The sequence below is a fragment of the Mastomys coucha genome, unplaced genomic scaffold (assembly GCF_008632895.1).
Source record: "Mastomys coucha isolate ucsf_1 unplaced genomic scaffold, UCSF_Mcou_1 pScaffold23, whole genome shotgun sequence".
Taxonomy (NCBI): Eukaryota; Metazoa; Chordata; class Mammalia; order Rodentia; family Muridae; genus Mastomys; species Mastomys coucha.
This window is the reverse complement of record NW_022196906.1, coordinates 29,076,934-29,100,794: the sequence shown is the minus strand read 5'-3', so window position 1 is coordinate 29,100,794 and position 23,861 is coordinate 29,076,934. Positions and strand designations below refer to the sequence as shown.

General features: G+C 47.7%; 1 protein-coding gene and 1 non-coding gene across 2 annotated transcripts in view; one reads left to right on the top strand and one right to left on the bottom strand.

Moving 5' to 3' along the window:
- The window catches only part of Dcps (decapping enzyme, scavenger), a 47,999-nt gene extending 26,892 nt beyond the window's left edge, over positions 1 to 21,107 (top strand). Inside the window, exons 3-6 of the mRNA XM_031345287.1 lie at positions 9,137 to 9,282; positions 16,047 to 16,160; positions 19,162 to 19,272; positions 20,669 to 21,107. Of these exons, the coding sequence (XP_031201147.1) occupies positions 9,137 to 9,282; positions 16,047 to 16,160; positions 19,162 to 19,272; positions 20,669 to 20,935 (638 nt within the window). The 3' untranslated portion in view covers positions 20,936 to 21,107. The remainder of the gene's footprint in view (positions 1 to 9,136; positions 9,283 to 16,046; positions 16,161 to 19,161; positions 19,273 to 20,668) is intronic.
- LOC116074099 lies at positions 752 to 892 on the bottom strand. Its single transcript, XR_004112072.1, has one exon. It is a non-coding gene; the product is annotated as a small nucleolar RNA SNORA48 (small nucleolar RNA).
- Positions 21,108 to 23,861: the final 2,754 nt, after the last annotated feature.

Genomic DNA, 23,861 nt, shown 5'->3' with positions numbered 1-23,861 from the left:
GCTCACTTGATCTCATGACCCTGGGGCCAGCTTTCCAGATTGCTGCAGGTCAGCTCGCTCTTAGCCTTGGGGCTAGCTCACCTACACCCCCTTGACCAGGGCCAGCCCTAAGGTGAGGTTCAGGGTCAGTTCTCCCCAGCTCATGACCCCATGGGCAGCTTTCCCATCTGCCAGAAGTGGTGAGGGGTGGGGGCATCACTTCTGTGCCCATGCCACCCACGGGAGTCAGCTGTCCCACACTCACACCCCTGTCACCACAGCCAGTTCCACTGTGCTGTCTGGTCAAGGTACAGGGCCTGTTCTCCTGAGTGCTGCAGCCATTGAGGAGCCAGGCCAGTTCTGCATAGCCTCTGGACATCCACATGGTCCCTGGATGCTGCCCCTACCACAGACCCAGCATGGCCCCAGGTGGTGGGGCTGGCCATTCACAACAGGCTATTCCTCTCCACCCTTGAATCTCCAGTTCCACCTTTCTTCATCATGCTCAAGCCGTTCTACTTCTCTTTCTCTCCCATCTGACCACCACATACTTGATCACTGTGGTAGTTCCTGCTGCAGGTTGGTCATGAGGCTGGATCCTGGGTGGCATCCTCCATCTCTGCTGATATGGAGGCAAGTAGGTGCCTTGTGGCCTGACTGTGCTGTGTGCTGGAGGGCAGGTCTTTGGGTGGCATGGTGGTCCACAGGTCTCTGTATTCCTCCTCCCGCAATGACCTACCTGGATTTGATTTGATTTGATTTGATTTGATTTTTATAAGTCCTAGACATAAAACAGCCTTGGTTGCCAAGCCAGGCATCAAGCTAGGATGACCAAAGGACTACCATCTGCTCTGTCCCTAACTGATATAAGAACACCATCAGCGAGGTGTCTCTTTGCCCATTGCCAGGAGGGAATGTATTGTCTTAGATAGGGTTTCTGTTGCTGTGATAAAAACACCATGACCAAAAACAGGTTGGGAAGAAAAGGATTTTCTTCAGCTTCCACTTCCACAGTACTGTTCATCATTGAAGGAAGTCAGGGCAGGAACCAGGAGCTGATGTAGAGGCCATAAAGAGATGCTGCTGCTTACTGGCTTGCTCCCCAAGGCTTTCTCAGCCTGCATTCTTATGCAACCCAGGACCACCACCACCTGCGCCCATCCTCATCAATCACTAATTAAGAAAATGCCCCACAGCTAGATCTTATGGAGATCTGTTCTTAATTGAGGTTTCCTCTTTACAGATAACTCTAGTTTGTGTCAAGCTGACATAAAACTATCCAGGACATGTATGTTGATCACATTCACTCTTATTCTTTTTCTCCTCCTCCTTTTCCTTGGAGACATAAGCAGTGATTACCCTCTCCTCATGCAGTTCCAACCACAAGCCAAGGTGCAGGGTGAACTCTAGGGAGCTGACGAGTTTATTGTGCTTTCCTTTAGAGCAGACAGTGAGGGACTCCATCAGGAGTGCAGGCGACTTTGAAGAAGCCAACATGGATGATCACACTCTCTTGGCTATGTAGATGGAGACCCTTCCCCATTTCCTTTCTGTCTGTATCCTCTAGTTTTCCCAAAGACTCTAAGGCCTGCACAATTAGGACAGAATTGCATACTTACACTGGTTGGAAGGGTGGCTGGACACTTAGCTAAGGATCCCATGACTCCCTGGGTCCTCCTTCCAGGACAGAACTTGACAGTTAGCAAAGCCCAGCTATAATGATCTTTGGGGAGTAGGCCCAGCCAAACTCTTAAAGATGATAGCGATTTGGCTCAGAGGATAGCCCTGTATTCTTTCACTTTAATGACTTTTAAGAAAAAACTAGATTCCCAAGGCTTCTATTTCCAGATCTTTAGATGTGGGTACATGACCTGGAGTAACTGCAGAAACCAAGGCAAGTAAGAAGGGACTGTTGCTAGGGGGTTGTCAACAGAGATGTCCTCCAGCTCAGTACTGCTGCTGCAAAAGACATATTTTCATCTTTGTATTGGTTCTTGTCTTACTGCAACTGGGTCTTGCTATGACAGCCAGACTGGTCTAGAACTCATGATGATCCTCCTACCTTAGCTTCAAGAAGACCTTAGAGTACAGGCATGTGCTACTTTGTGTGTGTGTGTGTGTGTGTGTGTGTGTGTGTTTTGCTGGGGATTGAATCCACAGACTTTTGAATGTTGGATAAGTACACAACTACTGAGCCACATATGGACTTGTTTTACTCCCCAGCCCCTCCAAGGTTATTATTATGTAACCTCGGCTGGCCTGGAAATCCCTGTGTAGACCAGTCTGGACACAAACTCGGAGATCTGCTTGCCATTGCCTCCCCAGTGCCAGGATTAAAGTTGTATAACACCACATCCAGCCCTTAAGATTTGTCTTGTTTTTTTAATTTTTATTACATTAAAGTATTTCGTGCACATATTTGTCTATGTGTGGCTGTGGGCTGCCAGAAGGCATCATGGAAGTCAGAAACAACTTTTGATTGGTTTTCTCCTTCCAACACATGGGTCCCAGGAATGGAGCTCCAGAGGGGAGGTCATTGGGTACCCTTATTCACTGCGCCATCCTACACACTCTTATTTTTATTTTTCAAATTCCGTGAATGTATGTATGGGGGGGATGTGCATGTGAACATTTGCTAGTGAGTTGACATGAAGGCATCAGATCCTTTGGCGTTACACACAGTTGTGAGTTGACTGATATGAGTGCTGAGAACCAAGCTGTCCTCTGCAAGAACAGAGTTCTCTCCTAATTACTGAGCTGTCTCCAACCCTCCCTCCCTTTTATCTTTTTAGTGGTTGAATCGTATTCCTTTATATTTGCTTTAAAATCTGCCTCCTGATTTACTCGGTCAGTTATTGTAGAGAACTGAAAATATTTGTATGCTTTTTCTAGTGAAAACTCTTAAGAAGTAGTTCCAAAAGTAACAGCAACTTGAAGTTTAAAGACCACTGCTTCAGCAAAAAAAAAAAGAAAGAAAGAATCACAAAAGTGGAAGACCACCTTTCCGGTTGCCCAGTTGCAGTGAGAGGGGAAGGAAGAGATAGATATTCATTGCTCATGTGCCTGATGAGTTTCAATATGTCTGAAGATTTATGTAAACATGAAAGTGGGTTTTGATATGCCCCTGGGTTTCAGTGTGCTGGGGTTTCCTTGTAATTGAGTTGAGGACTACGTTAACAGTGAGGTCGAGGTGGAAAGTAGTTTTTATAGATAAACATTTTTTTGTTTTTGGTTTTTCAAGACAGGGTTTCTCTTTGTGGCCCTGGCTGTCCTGGAAATCACTCTGTAGACCAGTCTGGCCTTGAACTCAGAAATCCACCTGGCTCTGCCTCCCAAGTGCTGGGATTAAAGGCGTGCGCCACCACAGCCGGCTTGACCAAACTCTTGATGAGATGATCTTACAGAAAATTAACAATGTAAAAAAGTAATTACTGACTTTGAACACTAGAAATTGTGCTATCAAGAAAAAACACTGGTAGCATTGTATATCAGTTTATCAAAAACTGAGATGTTGCTAAGAGCAGGGGGTGGGGGGGGGCTTCTGGGAAGTGTGTTGCCAGGCATGTATTTGTGTGTGCATACGCACTTGGTAGAGGACCAATCGGAGATAAATCTTATCTTCCAGAAAGAGTGGCCAGTGCAGTGACAGCAAACCTCAAAAGTCAAGTAAGAATGAGAAAAGCCAAAAAAGTGGCAAGGACTTCCAGTGGTGCCTCTGTGGGGCTAGAGACCAGGGGTGGGGCAGGGAGGGGTGAGAAATTGCAAAGCAAGTACCACCTGACTCCATTCAGCCTCTGTGAATTCAGCTTGAGTTCAGAATAAAAAAACAAAACTTAATAAATCTTGTCAGGCAGTAGGAGTCCCATGGAATTGTTTATTACACTGTGAACATTCAAGGGGTGGGCTTTGGGGGAAATCCAAGGTTGCCCTGGTATATAGTCTTTTAAAGGATGCCAGCAGGAGGGTGTGGTTGGGGAACTCCTTGTTGCTTCTCAAGCTGTACAGACAGGAAGGGTTTGGGGTAGAAGAGTTGCTGAGGGGTATTGATCATGCCAAGCAGAGCAGGTGCTCCCTCAAGCCAACTTACTTGGTGGCATTTGCCAGAGAGGCATCCCAGGAAGTTTTGCCTAGTGGCTAGACAAGCCTGCCACTATGGTGGCAGGAGCCTCAGGACTGCTCAGGCTTTTGTATCTGTTTCCTGTGTAAAAAAAAAAAAAAAAAAAAACAGCAACACCCAGTCACTTGGCTTGTGAGAAGCAAATGAGTTACTACACTTACTGGCTTCACATGGAGCGCATTTGTTAGTAACTCAATCCAAGGTTCTGAAGGATATCAACACTTTCTGTTTTGTTAAAGCTCTTGCTTTGAAAACAGCGAAAGGACAACAATAACAAAAGCAGCCTAAGGAAAGTAGTGGAGACAGTCGAAGACTTCCAGCTCCTGCTGCTTTGCCCCTCCCTCCATTTAAATACAGTGCTGCTGTGGGTGCAAGTATGGAAGTGGACAAACTTAATATTAGGAAATCTCTCATTTTAAAAGTTTATTTTTTATTATTTTTAAGAAATATCAGGGGGGGAGAGGGGAGAAGAAAGAGGGAGAGGGAGAGGGAGAGAGAGAGAATGCAAATGTGGGTGCAGGTGTCTGCAGAGGCCAGAAGTGTCAGGTCTCACTGAAGCTGGGAGTTTCAGGCAGTCCATTATTGATTGTGCCTATTTCTGTGTCCTGTGTAAAGCAGGACTCTTGTCCCACATAGGATCTACTGCAACCCCCTCAGTTACATCCATTTACTCTCTTCTGGAGCAATTCCTCAGCTTTCTTTCTCTTTTCTAGCTTTAACATTTGGGTTTTGTTTTGCTTATTGAGACAGAGTCTCCTTATATTGCTTACACTGGCCTCAAAACCCTGGGCTCAGCCTCCCAAATGATGGGCTGCAGGCACGCCTTCCTGCACCATTGCCACCTCTTTGGCAGAGAGCCACTCACATTGGGAGTGCTTTTGGGGCTTGGTGTGCTGGGGTTTCCTTGTGCTTGACTTGGAGTCTGCATTAGCAGTGAGGTTGAGAGGGCGTTGGTCCTGTGTAACCGTAGAGTGACCGTTGAGAGAAACTGAGCTTGCACAGGTGTCTCCTGTTCCCCAGCATATTTTTAACAGATGCTTTTGTGTTTATTGGTCTTCAGCTCTTGACCATATTCCTGAAGTTCAGCAGCAGGTGAGACTCTGGAGGTGGGTTGGAGGCTGCCAGTTGAAAGCAGCATTGCGAAAGAAACATTGTTTTTTTTTTTTTTTTTTTTTTTTTTTTTTTTTTTTTTTTTTTTTGTAATCAAAGAGAACTTATTCCACTTGGGACACAAATGTTCTTTCAAGATTTAAAATTCAAAAAAAGCTAAATTCATGCATTTATTTGTGCAGTAACTACTGAGGACCTACCATGTGAGGTGCCAGGGATGAATAATAAAAATAAATAAGTCAAATGTGTTCTTGAACTTTTTGTTCTCATGGGAAGGTGGACAGGAAAACTATGTGGTAAGTCAGTGGTAGGGGGAGGATAGACAAATGAGGGTCATAGACTGGCCAGGCTGCCAAGTTGGCCTGAAACCCAAGGGAGGCAGAGAACCTTCAAGGGCCCCTGCTGTGGGGATCTGCCTAGCACTGGGACCTGCTACCGGGTGCCTAGAGAGAGGCCCTTGTCAGCGCAGCGGAGGGTGGCCTAGCAGTGGGTGCAGCGGAGACAGCAGGAAAGGGGGTGAATGAACTAGCTGGGCTGCAGCCTCACACTATCATGTGGGGCGCCAAGAACCCCTGTGGGGTTCCAGCAGCTTCTGGGGAACCAAGGGCAAAAACCTCTGGGGTTTCTCCATGCTGAGGTGGGTGGAGGACAGGTGAGGGCTGGCTTGGTGAGATTCCTGTCTCCCTGCACCCTGGGTGGCTGGGCCAGATCCTTGACAAGCCTGGGCAGACTAGGGCTCAGTCTCTGGAACCACCAGGAGCCCCAGGCTATCTGCCCTGGGCTGTGTATCCTCTGCCAGCTGAATCAGGCTGTTTTCCAGTGTCAACCTCATCTTTGTTCCAGGATCTCTCCCCAGCTCTGAGAGCGTTCCCTTGCCAAGGCCCATCTCTCTCCAGTTCAGGCAGCTGACAGCACCACAGAAACAAGGAGACACAGACACTGCTATCAGTGCCGTGCTTCTGCGTGTGTGAGAAAGTTCCTGAATGTCTTCCACGAACTGGCTGGTGGATGTAGTTCTCATACCAACACTGCCAGGATAGTGCTGTTTTCACCTTCAGCTATATAGGTGAGGGAAAATAAGCAACAGAGAGGGTTGGCAACACTTGCCCTCGATCACATGGCCAGTGGCTACTTGGCCTAAACTTCTATTCTCATCCTCTACCTTGCACTACAGATGTCATGGCACTTTCCTCAAGGGCCCCGAAAGATCCAGCGTGCCCCTCAGTCTCTTTTACAAAGTCTTTTGGCTCTTGAAATTTACGTGCTTGGTGTCTGACCATAGGTTACTAGAGAGTCGTGAAGAATGAAAAGCAAGAGTTTCTTTCCGGAAGTTTGTGAGGATCTTGTGCCTTCCAGGATCAGGTCCAGAAACTTAGACTAACTCCTCTGGTGAGCCACATGACATGCTTTACGTAATGCTAACAACCACTGAGAGGCAACTTTTGTGTTCACCCTTTTTTGACAGTCTGAGTCTTTAAGAGGCCATATACTCAGGGTCACCTAGCAGAAAAGGTGAACTGTTTGGCTACTCTGATCCAAACTCTGGTTTCCCCACCATGCCACCTTGTCTCAGAAGCAATGGAATGCAATGCTTTGTGCCCATTGCAACTCGTGTGCTTGGTGTGTCATCTGCATGTGTCGACTGAGCTTTAGAAGAACTGGTTTGTCATCCTGAAAGACCACCAACTTCAAGATAAAATGGCTTTTGTTCCAGTCTTGCCTCTGCTATGTCTTCAGCATCACACTGGATGAGCTCTGAATTCCCACCACTCTCCTCATTCACAAAAGTACAATAGAACCATCTGCATCCTTAGACGGAGTATGAAAGTGCAGGCTGCTGGTTCGCAGCTGGGTGCTGATATAAGGAGGGAATGCTATTCCCTGGAAGATTGTAGCTGAGTCCCACAAGAAGGGGCATGTGGGGCTCTTCAGAAACATCCAGCTGATTTTGCAACACCAGGTCACCATCCTTCCCTCCCCCAGTAATCTTTGTTCAGGCACCAGCTGTACCACATGTTATCGACAATAGTAGAAAGGACTAACCATAGCTATGTGGTGCTAGACCAGAGCATTTGAATGTACTCTGCTCAGGAAAATTATAGGATTTCTCCCAGACCCCTCCAGACAAGGATTCTCTGTGTAACAGTCCTGGCTTGCCCTGGAACTCACTCCGTACACCAGGCTGGCCTCAAACTCACAAGAGATCTGCCTGTCTCTGCCTGCCAAGTGCTTGGATTGAAAGTGCGTGCCGTCACACTGGGCTCAGGATTTCTTGATCATTAAAACTGATATTCTTGGCTATAATTCCAGCACTTGGGAGACAAAGGCAGGATCTCCACAAGTTCAACTCCAGCCTTATCTATTTAGTGATTTCTAGGCCAGCCCCAGGCTACAAAATGAGACTGTATCAATTAAACAGACAGACACACAAATAGACGAACACTGCCCTAGTTAGGGTTGCTATGGCTTTGTTGAAACACCATCACCGAAAACAAGTTGGGGAGGAAAAGGATTATTTGTCTTATACTTCCACAGCAGTGTTCATGGAAGGAAGTCAGGATAGGAACTCAAATAGGGTAGGAACTTGAAGGCAAGAGCTGATGCAAAGGCCATGAAGGAGTTCTTATTACTGGCTTGTGCCCTGTGGTTTGCTCAGCCTGCTTTCTTAGAGAACCCAGAACTACCAGCCAAGGTGTGGCATCACTTTGACCCTCCCCCATCAATCATTAATTTAAAAAAATGCTCTATAGCTGGATCTTATGGAGGCATTTTCTCAGTTGACGCTAGAAAACTATCTAGCACAATTGACTCATTGTCAACTTGACACACACACACCACTGTTAAGCTATAATCTTCCTTGTTTGTTCTCAAGGTCACAGATCAATAACACTGTAATATAGAATATTTTACAAGCTAAAAATCCCACAGTCTTTACAATTCAAACACTTTAAAATTCCAAAGGGCAGTTTGGAAATCTCTACAGACATTTTATTGTTACAGAGGAAGGGAACACTAACATCCAAGCTGAGGCTAGGCTACTGTAGAATTAGATATGATACAGTACACTGCACCATAGAGCCATCCAAGCCAGAGTGAGGGATGGTGCCACCTGAGAAACCTGGATTCAACATCTAACATATTGTTTACTTATTTATGTTACAGTGTGTGTAGAGGTCAGAAACCAGCTTGCAAGAGTTGGTTTCTTCCATCTACCATGTGGGTTTTTTTTTTTTTTTTCCCGGACAGGGTTTCTCTGTGTAGCCCTGGCTGTCCTGGAACTCACTCTGTAGACCAGGCTGGCCTCAAACTCAGAAATCCGCCTGCCTCTGCCTCCCAAGTGCTGGGATTAAAGGCGTGCGCCACCACCACCTGGCTTACCATGTGGGTTTAAATTCAAGTCATCATGTGCCTTTACCCCTGAGCCATCCCACAAGCACCCCATCTAGCACTTCTGAAGTGTTTATAGGCAGCAGACATTGTTCTAAGAGCTTCTCAGGTAACTGACACACTTTATCTTCCAGTATATAACATAAGAACTATTGCTGTCTTCATTTGGTAGATGGTAACACAAAAGTTAACTGGACCAAAATCCCAACTGGGAGCCACAGTCCTACTCAGAATGAGTGAGAAGCAGGCACAGGCAGGCATTAAACCTGACTCCAGAGTCCACACTGAGCTACTTAAGGAAGCCACTAGGATTCAAGCTACACTTCCTGCTTTGCATCCAGGAAGCCATATACCTAGATATCTGCCTATAAGACAGGAAAAACCTTTGGTCATTCACTGTGCCTGGAATATGGAGGTAGGGTAGTTAGAGAACCAAGAGTAAAAGCCTTTTTTTTTTTTTTTTTTTTTTTTTGCCAGGAATGTTGCTTACCTCATGAATTTAATGGTCTTACTTTCTAATCAGACTGTGCTGTGTTGTTGTAGATATAAAAACCACCGTGGTGTACCCTGCCACAGAGAAACACCTGCAAAAGTACATGCGTCAGGACCTCCGCCTGATCCGAGAGACTGGAGATGACTACAGGACCATCACCTTACCCTACCTGGAATCCCAGAGCCTCAGCATCCAGGTGACTAACTGCCAAGTCTCATAAACTGTTGATCCTAAAGCTGGTTTGTCTTTTTGCAAGCACCTGTTGGGGTCATCCCAGAAATAGTACACAAATAACCAAGGGCCTGGACAGTCTGTGTGACCGTGAGACTGCAAAGAGGAGTGTGAACGGACTCTGTGGGGGTAAAAGCCGCCTGGTGTGGCCTGGTTGCCATTTTATTTAGGACAGTCAGGGCAGGCTTTGTGATCTTTTGCCCTTTATGAGGTACTGGGGCTTGCTATTGATGTTCTCTGAGAAGTCCATCTCACTGGAGAAATTTTATCTGCTCTGTAGTAGCCCTGTACAGCCTCTGACTGTGTCCTCACTAAAGATCTGTGTGAGTGGGCAAAGGCCTTCTGTTAGATGACCTTGATCCAGCCTCTTCTTATCTCCCTAGTCTTTCCTGTAGTAATCCAGCCTGCAGGAGGCAAGTCTTAGAGCAAACACTCCCTGTCACTCACTCCCCTGTGTTCTTTTTACAGCAGGCAGTACTCTGTCATACCCAGTGTGTATTTAGTATAGACCTGTGTATACAAAGGTGGCAAAGTGCTCTGGCTGAGCCAGATACAGAATACTTAGCTCAGATATCCTGGCAGTTCTTTGGGTTTAGGCTCAGTGCCAACCAGAGCCTCTGCCTGGAATTAGCCCCATGTGGCTACTCACAGTTAAATATGACTGATGCATATTGATGAGTCACTTCCTTGCCCACTTACTGGCTTCAGTGGCTCCTCGCTATGGCTCACTGGTGTTCTCTTTGGGCCCTTTTTATAGTCTTTACAGACTGAGGGTACATGGTAGAGAATATTCTTATGTGGGACACTCACAGCTGTTTCTCTTGAGTTAAGAAGTGGGAGGGTGCTGTTCTATCAGTTGTAACAGAGAGAAGTGAGGAGACGGGACACTGAGCCTGAGGAACGTTGTTCTGCTTGGGAGACCATGTGCTGACAGCCATTGTTCCCGTATAAGATTGGGCAGTCCAGCCTGTGCCACCTCCCAGCAGCATTTGCTCACAGGTTCCTTTGGCTCAAGGTCTTTTATTTTCTCTTCTCTTTTGTAAAAATCAAGGCAAGGTGTCCTAGTTTCATTTCAGTTGCTGTGATTAAAATATCCTGATATAAAGCAACCTGGGGTGGGGTTATTTTAGCTCTCAATCCCAGATTCACAGTTCCCCAACAGCTCATCCTTTTGGGGACGTCACAGTGTCAGGAGCCGAGACAACTGGGCACATCACATCCAAAGGTAAGAGCAGAGAGAATGAGCACATGCATGTTTACTGCTCGGCTAGCTTTCTCGACTTTTACTCAGTCCAGGGCCCCAACCCAGGGAATGGCCCGGCCTACATTCAGGCTGAGACTTCCCACATCAATGAAATCACTTAAGACAGTTCCCTGCAGCAGTGGTTCTCAACCTTCCTAATGCTGTGACCCTTTAATGCTCCCTTGTGTTGTCGGGACCCCCAGCCATAACATGACTTGGCTGTTACTTCATAATTGTAATTTTGCTGTTGTTGAGAATTGTAATATAAATAACTGATATGTGTTCCCTATGAAAGGGTCTTTCAACCTCCAAGGTGGTTGAGAAATAGCTGCCATACAGGCATGCCCCCAACCTATTCTAGGAAAGCCCTCATTGACACTCTCTCTTCCTAGGTGGTTTTTTTTGTTCTGTCAGGTTGACAATTAAAACTAACAACCACACAAAATCTCATGTAGCTCAGGTTGGCTTCACACTCACTATGTGGCAGAAGATGACCTTGAATTTCAGATCTTTCTGCCTTTCCTGCCCTTTCCCCAAATGCTAAGGTCACAAATGTGTATTTCCACACTCAGTGTATGTGGTATTAGGGATTAAACATGAGGCCTCATTCATACTAGGAAAGCATTCTACCAGAATCTGTATATCCCCAGCCCCTTTCTTTAAAAACAAAACAACAACAAAAAACAAAAATCCTGGCATTTGTTCTCTCTTCTGAGTGGAAAGGAAGTATCGCTACATTCCTAGATAACATCTGTGGAGGATCCTAGAGGGACCTTCTAGAACATATGTCCTGTGGGGCTGCTTGTACAAATCTGGGATTCGAGAGGAGAGGCACTTGTCTAGTTGACATGAGTCATGTAAGTACGGTACTGTGTGCCATTACCAAGTTCTACTTGTAAACAAAAGTAGCTCAGCAGAACTCCTTTCTTTCAGATCTGACTGTCACAAGCTTCCCGAGTAACTAGCAGCCATCTCTGTATTATTATCTGCTCTGCAGGGCTTTAAGGAGGCTCCAGCTGACAAGCTCTTGCTAATGCCCACAGACTGTCAGGGAAGACATGCAGGTAGACAGTTGTGATAATGACACAGGCTGTGAGCACAGTGGTGATGCTGTGACAGGGACCAGTGCAGACTTGGGGTCACAGAGGTAGGTAGAATCCTTCTTCTGAGTTCCAGGGGATATATAGAAGTTGCGTTGATGAGACTAGGCACTGGTAACACAGGGCTCAATGGGGACGGCCCTGAGTGGCCTGGAGGAGGTCTATGGATTGTGTTCGGAAGACGAAGTTCACAGGCACTGGAGGACATTCTTAAAAATATCAGCATAAGACTGTTTTGTATCTACTGTCTGGCCCTTCAGGGACTAAAACCTGGGCTTATGCTTTCTATTTTCTTAATACAACTTTTGACATTTAATTTTTTGTATTTTTATTTTGTTATGTATATGTGTGTGCACACATGCATGCACCATAGTGTACAGGTGTAGGCCAGAGGATTACTTATGTGTTTTGGGGATCAGACTCAGGTCATCAACCTTGGAAGTAAGTGCCCTTATCTATAAGCTGTCTCGACAACCCCACATGTATATTTAATGAATCTATGCTATTTATCCTTTTTTCCCTGCCATGTGTATAGGTGTGTGATGCGTGTGTATACATCTGTAAACATGTTTTAATCTATGTAGGTGTGCATGTGTGCCGATGCAGGTGCACATGCCTCATGTACTTGTAGAGGCGAGAGGTTGATGTTGGATGTTTATTTACTGAATTGAGAGCATGTAGATTCAGCTAGGGTAGCTAGCCAGCTTGTTTTGGGAGTTCCCGACCTCTGTCTCCTGAGCACTGAGATCCTAGAGATCTGAACTCTGGTTGGCCCTTTTGCTTATGCGGCTGGTGCTTTATCTCCTGAGCCACTTTTCCAACTCTAAATATCTGTGATGTTTCTAAGGACATGGATAGTGTGATCGAATTTAACAAGTCCAAATGGAGCAGGACTAGAAACCAGCATAGATCCAAAGCAGGGAAGGACAAGGTGCCACTCAGGAGGAGGCCCCAGCTGGGTTTCAGGGCTCATAATGGTGATACAGAGAGGAAGGACTGTGGGGTGACCCTGGGTCCTACCAGAGTGAAGAATGCATAGTGGAGCCTTCATTAATGCGGGTAGGATGTTGACCACTATGGGAGAGGAGCTTATGTGGAAGACAGCATGTTCATTTTGGGGTTTATTGCACACATCCTAGGTGCCAGGAACTGGTGAGGCATTTTACATACATTACCTTAAATCGTTATCACAGGTCTTTTGAAGAAAAGAAAACCATGCTATCTGGTTCCAGCATCTGGGTTCTTATCAAGTTACTCCGTCTGGTTCCTGAAATTTGAAGTACTTAAAACTTCCTAGTAAAACATCCAGTAAAAGACACAAGGTGGAAGCAATATGTCTAGACCTGAAGCCTTCAAGATCATCTGGCTCTAAATGCCCATGTGCAAGCAGTCCCATCCAGCCTCCACATCCGCTAGTGTTTAGATTCTCATTCCTCTAGCCAGGAGCAGTGGGGCATTTTTCTTAGCCCCTGAGCAGAGGTTTCCTTGCCTGAAAATTGTGACTCACAGCTCCTCCATGTTAGGTGTGTGAGAGCTGGGAGGCATCCCATTTATCATGTGCCCACCACTGTTGCCAGCACAGAAAAAGATTCCAAGTGGAGCTGCATTAGCATACACAGATAGTGCAGAGGAATGGGGAAGAAGTATGCTGTGCAGACCTGGACAGCATAGACAGAAGGGAAAGCATGGCCAGAGAAGGGGTGGTGTGTGTGTGTGTATGTGTGTGTGTGTGTGTGTGTGTGTGTGTGCATAGAGCTAAGAATGGAGAGTGGAAAGGGACCAGGGGATCCAGGTTGTCACCAGTGTCACACTGTAGCTCTGTGGATTCTAGAAAGCACTGCCCACAAGCCTGGCTTTCTAGGGCAGCTCTCCCACTTCCTGACCCAGTGTAATGTGTGTGAATTTTGTGTGAATTTCTCTCCCTTCTTTCCCAGCCTGTCTTCTCTGGGCTGCTGGCCATGAGACTTCCTGTGGATGCAGGTTCCTGCCCCCTGGCCTGGCTCTCCCCAGGAGGCAGGATATGCTAGGCCCAGGCTTCTAGGCTTGGAATTAGATGGTCTTGCCTGACCTTCCTCACACCTGCTTCTTCCTCACCTGTAACTGTCCCACAGAGTGACACAAGTGTGGAGCAGCTCATGAAGGACTTACACATGCCTGAGGCCACTCAGCCTCCAACCATCCCCTTTCTCACTTTGCCTCCTCCATTAAGCTGTCCCATTGTTGTCTCTGCACTGCTGCTGTTCATTGGGAGTCCTCATCAAGCAGGCTCTGGGACAGTCCTCTTAAGTGCACATCCTGGTTAAAATCCTCCCCATCAGCCTCATGCACAGACCTTAGGAGACTGTTTTGGGAAAGAGGATTCAGTTGCTTGCCCACGGTGGAAGCAAGTCAGGAAGGAGCTGAGGAGATGCTGTCATGCTCCAGAGCTCATTCACGCTTTGTGACTATGTTGCTCTCCAGTGGGAATGTGTGCCTCTGGGTATGGGATAGTCCTGGAAGCCAGGCATGTGGTGCTGCAGGACTCTCCATGGTAGGAGGGGGGTTCAGTCTCTTTCCTCTGTTTCAGGGAGGCTCCACTCACCTTTGCTGGCCTTTTCCTCTACTCGCACATGCCCAAAGATGTCTCTGGTGGCAGGGAAATGCTTCTGGAAGACTCTTAGCCCTCTAGCCTGTGTGTGACTCACCCACAGGTACCTTGTGAAGAAACTATCTCCAAGTTGAAGGGCTCTAGCAGGTTGGGGCATGGAAGACTTGGCAGTTGCAGACCTTAGCTGCTCTTCCTTGTAAACCATAGATTACACCCCTAAAGCTAGCCACCAAGGTCTGTTGTTTTATTTGGACACTTCCTTCACCTAAGACTGACCACCAAGGTCCAGATATCAAAGGACTGAAGTCCATCAGTCAAAAGCTCCCTTTTGCTACCATAATTAACAATTAAAGCAGGGTGTGTATATGTCTCTGTTGAGCATGAGAAACCTAAATACCCAATCAAAACATACCCCTGCATCCTTGCCCATTCTAACACAGACCTCCCCCTTTTCCTCTTGGCACACACCTTTAATCCCAGCGCTTTGAGGCAGAGGCAGGCGGATTTCTGAGTTTGAGGCTAGCCTGGCCTACAGATTGACTTCCAGGACAGCCAGGGCTACACAGAGAAACCCTGTCTCGAAACCTCCCCCCCTCCCCCCCCAAAAAAATCACACCTGCAAGTTCATTTACTGCTGTTTTCTGCCTGAGTCAGAAATCAGTCACTGTACTTTTCTCCCCTGCTTAATAAAGGAAATAACATTAATAAAAGGAAATACACAAATAGGTGAAATAGGTGTTTGGGTGTGGCTTGTGCCTAACCCTTTGGGGGGTTGGGAGGGACCACCCTTCTCCACAGGTCAGTGTTCTCCAGACCCACCTTGTTCTAGGGAGGCCCCTTGACTTGTTGGTTTGTCCTGCAAAGTAGTTGTGGAATCGGCAAGCCCTCTGAAGTGTCTGAGTAATTTTTGGGACCCCAGAAGCCAAGGTATTCTTAGATGGTGTCCTCTACTCCCTGCCTCCAGGCCAGGCCCCTGCTTTTGGCCTTTGGAGACACTGCCTTTGCCAGCACTTAGTAGAAGGGGAAGAGGATTGGAGTGCCTTCCTTCCTCTATTCATGAACCTGGAAATCTGACTTAAAGAGAATGTGGCCCCAGCTGCTCATTCCATCCCACCTGCCAGCGGTTTTGTCTTTTGGATGTGGTGCACTCCTGGGTGCAGATGGGCTCTCTCAGCTGGGGAAATAGAGAAAAAGCAGAGGCACCTGGGCTCTTGCGTTCTGTGAGCTTGGGAGCACCTCAGCCTAACCTCCTTGAAGCCTGGCTTCCTTACCGCACTCCCCCAGGTGTACCTGGAGAGTGATGTCCTTGGAGTCTGTTCAGGACTGGGGAAGGGTCCTCCAAAGACTGCCAGCTGCTAATCAGGAGGCAATAAGACGGCTGGAGGTCCTGTCAGAGTGTTATTGAGACCTCCTATGCCTGTGTGGCTTTCTGTGTGGCTTCGACTGTGGGGCCTGTTGGCAAGGCCAGCTGCTACACAGCATACCAGCTCCACACGATAGTTCTCTCACACTCACTGACCTGTAGAAACATGGGCTTCACTGCACTGTGGCTGTCTGCCGTTGCAGAAAGAAGCCTCTGTGCTCTTGTCCTCCTCGAAGGGCTTCGTGTCCCCTGCCTTGTTAGACACTGGAGAGGTTAGTACAGGGGCAGGCAGGGCGTGTGTATGTCTATGTTGAGCATGGGAAACCTAAAGGACCTAGCTCTGTGTGAGCCCAAAGGCCTGTATGACGACAGTCATAACCAGGAGTCAGCTATGGTGGTGTAGGTGGGTTTGTAAACTTTCTTTCTTTCCTTCCAGTGGGTATATAACATTCTTGACAAGAAGGCTGAAGCTGACCGGATTGTTTTTGAGAACCCAGATCCTTCCGATGGCTTTGTCCTCATCCCAGACCTCAAGTGGAACCAGCAGCAGGTAAAGACCAGGTGCTAGAGCACTCCAGCCTGGGAAGCTCCTGGTGCCATGCTGCTGGCCTATCTCTGTGGGCCCTGCTCCCTTACAGCTCTGACTACTGTGACCCAGCAAGGACTGCTCTGAGCTCCTCCCGCTGACAGTGCATCGTTGTCTTAGACAGCCACCTTTGCTTCCATGGGCCAACCTCAAGCCTCTTCTGACTCCGCTCTTTGCTGAAAGGCATCATGGGGTGATGTTTGCCTCCAGGGCTGTAGGCAAAGTCCTGTGTCTCCTCGGGCAGCCCTGCACCTGGAAATTCTGGGTTCCAGCCTAATTGCTCATGGGAAGTAGGTGTGGACAGGAAGAACTGCCTCCTGAGGCTCTTAAAGAGTGAAATGCTTGTGACTGCAGGCAGATTCCAGCCTAGGGATCTCAGAGAGCCCTATTTTATTCAGTAGCTCAGCGCCTTGACTTGTGACAGCAGTGAACTTTGTTGCTCCTTTAGAAGTTGTCAGCATTCATTCACCAGCTGTAAGATAGGTCATATCCAAGCTTCTGGTTCTTGTACTGGGATGAGGGTCAAGGGAAGGATCAAGGAGATGGAGAAACTGCAGCTTTGAGGAGCCTTCCTGGCACTTGCTCACTGCCCCTCCTGGAAACATCGTTCTTCCTTTCTTCTCTGGTCTCTTCCTGCCGAGGATTAAACTTAAGGTGCTAAGCATATTAGGCAAGAGCTCTAGCTGTGAGCTGCCTCCTAGCCTTGGAAGGATGGATTTATTATCTCTACACTGGTGCTCCAGAGTGTTTGTTCTTCCTTTCATCCGTTCAATATGTCTAATGTTGCTAAGAGGTTATGCCTTCCCATGTCACACTCCCCCTACTCCTTGCTTTGTTTTGTTTACATGGGGTCTTGCACTGTAGCCCGGGCTAACCCCAACCTTGTGATTCCCAGCCCTCCCGAGATGTGTGCCACTGTACCCAACTTCTTCAGTTCTATCAAGAGATTGCCTGTATGTTCTTGCATGATTCACTTATTGCGTGCCCACAGTTAAAATAGATCTAAAACAAAGGCTGCATAGGAAGAATAGGTTCCCTCTCTCCACATTCCTCAGATCCCCTTCTTCAGAAACCACTAGTTACCTCATCTTTGCTTCCAGAAGGAAGCCTCATATATTATGGCTATAAATGTTTATGCGTGAACACACAGTACATTCTCAGTTCATACAGCTTAAGCTCTTTGGCCCTCTCAGACCAGGAATCTTCCCTTCGAGTCCCTAGGGGTTAAAGTAAAGCTAACAACTCCTGCTATTCCCAGAAAACTTACTTTGATTTTTTTTAATCCTCTGCTTTAAAAAAAAAAAAAAAAAAAACAGAGTGACCGATAAGCCACCTCATGGAGTATCTCTGTCTCAAGATTCACCTGTCCTTGCCTAGTGTTTCAGCTTGGTTCTCTGTGCCAGGAAGATCTTTGGCTGCCTGCAGAAATCCTTTCCACATGTCTCAGAGCATGGTTCCTTTTTTTCTCACCCAGCCTGTGAGCTGACAGCAGCAGGCTCCACGCCTCATTCCATGCCAGTGGAGCAGGAGATACTATTTAGTGTGGTGTTTGGGATTTGTTTACTGACAGTTAAAACTAATGCTTTTATTATTCTGAATGTCCTGTGATAGTGACACATCCTACAGCCAAAACACATGCTCAAAATCAAGCCCTCTTATTTCCTGGTTTCCCCTTGGACTAAGTAAGCACATTACCTGGGCACAAGACGAGAAGGGAGAATCCAGGTGGGACTTGTCATAAAAGGCATGGTGGGCACAGCTCACACAGCAGCTTTGGGGCACAGCCCAGGTTCCTATAACTCTGGTGGGAAGAATGACTACCGTGAAAAGAATGACATACTTGGACACCAGAGATCATAGGGATGTTCTCATTCCCAGCTCTTACATTAGGGCTTTTGGGGATTTGGCTGGGTGACTCATGGTCCCCAAATTATCTCCTTGAGGAATCTAACAGGTCAGATCTCAGGACTAGGGGTTGCTGTATTCTGTCTGGATTTGGCTCCACAGCCTGGCACACGGGTGTGATAAGCAAGCAAAGCCAAGGTTTGGGGAGCAGGGAGGGTGTGGGAGGGGTTTCCGGGCAAGAGAAAGAGTTCATTTGCTCTCTGGCACAAGATCTTGTTGACACTGGTTCTTTGCTCTGTTGTGACCTCCCTGTTTTCAGCCAGGGTCCATTTACAGGAAGGACTGCAGGAAAGGTCTTCTGTGAACCACTGAGATAGGAAAAGAAATAGCTGACAGGATGCTTCCTCCATGTGTCCACCACACCCCTGCATGCACCTTTGACTCCACATACATTGAGCTGCCACCCTCTCTGAACCTTCACTTTCATAGTTCTCTTAGATCCATATCCCCTGCCTTCCCTTGAAGGACTCTCTGGTCACCCAGCTAGCTGGATTCTTTCCTCGTGTGCTGATCACTGTCATGGGGAAGTAGCTCAGTAGCAGAGATTGGGATAAGCATGCAGAAGACCCTGGGTTCTGTCCTCAGTACTAAAGAAACAAAAAGCTGCCATGCTTTTATACAATATTCCATACATGAGAATGACATGCACATAGGCGAAGTTGTAAGTTCTTCAGGACAAAGACTTTGTGCATAGCTTTCTGAACTTGTCCATCTCTTCCTCCTAGATGGAAAATTGTTTCTTCCTTTTCTTTCTCAATTGTTTTTCTTTCTCAATTGTTTCTCTTGAGAAGGGGTCTTGCTGTATAGCCCAGAGTGACTTTGAACCCTCAGTCCTTCTGCTTGAGTGCTGGGATTACAGGTGTGTACCACCAGACCTTGTTCCAAGGAATTCACAGAAATCTTGTTCTTCAGCTATCCTTTGTCATCCAAGGCAGACAGACACCTAGGGTACCTGCTCATTGGTTCTGCTATAGAGTCTCCTGGATTGGCCTTGGGGGTAGGAGCGCCCTGGCTGGTAGCCTCCTTGCTAAAACTTGTTTGTCCTGTGGTCTCTGCACAGCTTGATGACCTGTATTTGATCGCCATCTGCCATCGCCGGGGTATCAGATCACTTCGAGATCTCACTCCAGAGCACCTGCCACTACTGAGGAACATTCTCCGGGAAGGACAAGTGAGTTGTTTCACATTCCAGTGTGTCCCCTTGGGTCTTTTTCCTTACCCTTTTCAGTCTATCTGGATTTCAGTCATGAATGCTACTAGAAGTCGTAGGTTAATTCATAGGCAGTCCTGCCCAGCACTCCAGCTCTAATTCCTCCTTCCTTTCCTTGCCCTCAGATCTGCCCTTCATCTGTAGGCCTCTCTACCCCACAGGCTTGTGTCCCTCCCATCCCAGAATTCCTTGTCTTGTTCATGACTACCATGTGCCAGATGAGTTCCTTGGATATTGGTCACATGACTTTGACTTGTGCATATGCACATACCTTCTCACCTAGACTGAAGGCTGGCTGAATTCTGCAGCACCTAATGTTCTGGAGGTACTTTCTATCTGGGACATTATGGGATGGGGAAAGGAGCCATCAGGGCAGGAGAGAGACTAGCAGCTTGGGTCTGTGATCCTGGCCGGCCTCAGGGCCCTTGACCTTTCAGGATCTGCTTGGGATCCACCACTGAACAGGCTGAGCCTCAGCCTTTTTTCTGGACTATGTAGAGACACATGTCCTGCCTGGGGCCAACAGTTACAAGTTGCCCACCTAGGAAGTCCTCCTCCTCTTCCACAGTGCTGGGTGCTAACTAGATATTGCCTCCCTCACCTCTGGGCCCTTATCACCTTCTCCACTTGGTGCCCTTCTAGCCTCTTCCTTTATGGAGCCACTAGTTTCTCAAGTAGGTACCCCGAGGGGCACAGAGTGTTCTCCTCTCAGGGAGGAACCTGCTCCAGCAGTTGGGCAGGCTTGCCCCACATCAGCTCTGCTTATCCCAGTTCACCCTGCTGCTGTGATTCTCCATTGGTAGCACCAAAGACAGGGTATGATATGGGGCTAAATTCTGAGCCTGCAGAGGCCTGAGCAAGGTGGGTGGGGAACAGGAACCAGCAGCAGCTTGCGAGCTTTTTCACGGAGCCCTGCGAGCTTTCTTCTTCATGGAGCCCCGCGGAGGTCTCAGAGCCCTTCCTGAAATCCCTCCTGACTTCTTTCCATTTACCAAGTTCCTAGCTTAGCCATCACCATGCAGCCTCCCTCCTACCTACTGCACAAGTGATCAGGCATTACAGGTCTGCAGTCTTGGGGTTCTGGGCCAACTTAGCTGGGACTCCTGGGCGCCCAGAGGGAGAAGCTCAAGTGTCCTGAGGCTCATTTCCATTGAGGAATGGCTCAGCTTGGCTGTGTCGCCGTATCTTCAAATATCTTAGAAGACTAAGATCTAAGGAAGGTGGAGCAGAGAGCTAGTTGGTTTGGTAGCCATCCCAAGCCAACTATAGCTAGGATGTGATGGTCCAGTTGGGGAGGTGGGTGATGGGGTGCTGGCTTCTTGGCAAGGCCTTTTTAATCACTGTCTTTCCTTACCAGGAAGCCATCCTGAAGCGCTACCAGGTGACAGGAGACCGTCTTCGAGTGTACCTACACTACCTACCCTCTTATTATCACCTGCACGTGCACTTCACTGCTCTGGGCTTCGAGGCTCCTGGCTCAGGTGTGGAACGGGCACACCTGCTGGCTCAAGTGATTGAGAACCTGGAGTGCGACCCCAAGCATTATCAACAGCGCACTCTTACTTTTGCCCTTAGAACCGATGACCCCCTGCTTCAGCTCCTGCAGAAGGCCCAGCAACCCTGAGTTGCCGAGAGTGCCCGAAGAGAGAGGAACTAGTGGGTTGGGCTTGGGGTAGTGTGGGCTGGATTTTTATCTCTAAGGGATTTTCCTAAAATGTATTTTGTAGTTTCTTGGCCTTTCAGCAAAGGTCAAGTGTAAGATTTTTTTTTTTTTTGTACTGGTTTATTCCTCATATGAGAATAAAGAACTTTCCTATTGGTGAGGACTGATAGTGTAGCCTGATTGGGGGTGGGGATGGGGGAAGAAGAGTTGGCAGAGCTGGTAGGCAGCTCTTGGGAAAGGTGAAAAGTTTCAGTGTCGTCACAGCTGGTGAGTCACAGCTTCCTGGAAGGTTCGAGGACTTCCTCCATCTCCTTAGGCTTTCTGAACCTGCTGATTCCCTTGTCCCAAGTCTGCCCTGCTTCCCGAACACTCCTCCCAAATCTACTGCCATGTTCCCCTCTCCCCAACCCTCCTTTTGGACAAGTTCACTCCCACTCTTAAAACCAAATTCAAAACTTTTCCGGAAATAGTCTGTGGAAAGGCTTTACATGCCACTTCCTCCTCCACTCCCCAGTAATGAGGTTACTCCCTGTGTGTGTGTCAAGGCTGTTGATAAGTTGATGGGGCTGGAGAGAGATGCCTGGAATTGGTAACATTTTCCTGAGAATCAGATGATGCAACCCCCCCAAAGCCTGCCTTTGCTTTTGTTATTTGGTCAGCAGAACCCTGGCCTTGGGTTTGCTATCTAGGCAGAAAGACAAAGCAAACCCATATGGGGCAGCCAGAAATTTCAAAACATTAGCAGGGCAAAATGATTTGGGTGCAGTGGAGGGGCTGGGAACCATCTGATTAGCCCTTTGCTTCACAGACTATCAAGGCTACAGACTTCAGTGTATCAGGGGGTGATGATCAGCCTACCTCAGAAGGGTGACATTTACCACTGTTCACCAGCACAGGGCCACACGTAGCACCATGAGATCACTTTCCAACACAAAGGACAATTGTATCCTTCTGCCAGAGCAGAACTAGTGTTTACTCTTGGGCAGGGGAAGGCTAAAGATATTGTGCCCTGTTCTGGAAGTTCTCTTCTGAGATGCAGGATGTGGGACTCTGAAGTGACCAGGAGGAAAACATGAGGAAGACTGATGGCTGTGACCCTGCATCCCCTGGCCTGAGAACTAAGAGCTTTGATTCAGTGCCCAACTATTATATTTGCATGTAAGTCCATCACTGGGAGCCCTGACCACTTGCTCCAGGCTCACATTGCCTATGGTGGTGAGCACTTGGACCTTGGTGCCCCTGAGAGATTCTTTTAAAAAAAAAAAAAAAAAAAAGCAGAGGATTGGAGTGGTCAGAACCTGAGACCACTCTAGCTTCCAGCAAGTCCAAATGAGGCATGATCAAGCTACCCTTGTCCTAACCCAGCCTTCTCTGCAATTCAGGCACCCCAGCATTGATGTATATTACCCAGCCACCACATGGACCTGCAGTTATTCTGGTGGTAACCAAAGCAGGTGTGTCTATTACAAGTATAGGCCAGATCTGTTCATGGCTGCTACAAAAACTAGTGGTTTCCTGAACAGAAAGCAAAAGCTCTCCTGGGCAGGGTTGTGTGCCAGTGCTATGAGGGTTTGTGGAGAGAAAGCTGACAGAGACCTTTTCTTAGAGCTGCATACAGCTTGCAGGCAGATTCCTGGGTCTCACTTGCTCCTTTTCCAGATACCAGGGTAGAAATGTAACCTCTTCTTTGAAAGCAAAGAATGTGGCACTGAATGTGCACTGGAGCCTGGAGGGCAGGAGGCATTGTGGGTGGGGAGATAATACTGCTGAGGTGCCAGATGAGGCCTCTCCAGAACACAACCCCTCTACCATGTCACATGCTCCTTGTTTCCCATGCCAACTGTGCTGCCTGTTGAGTTCAGGCTCGTACAGGCTGACTTTTGTGTTATATGCTATAATCTCACTGTGTCTGGCTTGGGTGGGGTGGAGTAATGGCTGGATACACAACCTACAGGGAAAGAACAGTCTGCTTATTCATGTAGACAGGTGAAGTGAGGTCAAGGGGTCATAGTTGCAAGGGTGGTAAGCCTGGGAAGGCCAGGTATTCCTCTTCCCTAGAGCATAGACCTGTGCTCTAGATAACCTTTCTGGCTCTCTTCTCCCATTAACCAATCCTGTCTTCCTTTTGGCTGCTTCTGCAAGGAGATGCCTCTCTGGGACAGTGACATATGCCTTATTTCCCTGATATCACAGAGAGGTCCCTTCAGGCCTTGCTGCCTTAAGTTTTCCTATACTTGGAAGGACCAGCCTCTGCCTAAAGTCCCTTCAGAGTCAGCCAGTTCTCTTCACTGTCCTCCAAAGATGATGGCAGCTTTCCCCCTAGACCCCAGTACCCCATCCCCATCTCCGAGCCCCCAATGTCTCTCTTCTGAGGTTTCTGCCAGGTGGTCTGGCTGCAGTCTGATGATAAGAGCCTAAGATCCTAACAATACCCTTTATGTCTTTGTGGGGTACCCTCACCGACACTCTCCTTCATGACTTGTCTGGGGCTTCACATAACTTGGCCTCTTTCGTTCTCGCTCTGCCTGTTGGCTTGTTGCCTTTTCTTCTGCACTGAGAGAACGGAAAAGGTAAGAGCATCTTATCATTCTAGCTTCTAAAATACCTGGGGTTCTGACTGGGTAAAACAGAGTTTTAAGGCAAATCAACATTGGGACCCTTTACATTTGTATAACATATTTCATGGAGCACCCACTCTCTATTTTACAGATAAACAGATGCTCAGTGCCTCATTACAGGGTGAATGTCAGCCCCAGGAAGTTGAAATTTCTGCCCTAGGGCCTGTGGAACTATGCACACTAAATGTGTAGAACGCAGCCATGGAACTGGGCCTGAGTTCCAACAGGCAGAGGTAACTCTGCCTCAATTTTCCTCTTACTGTCATTCC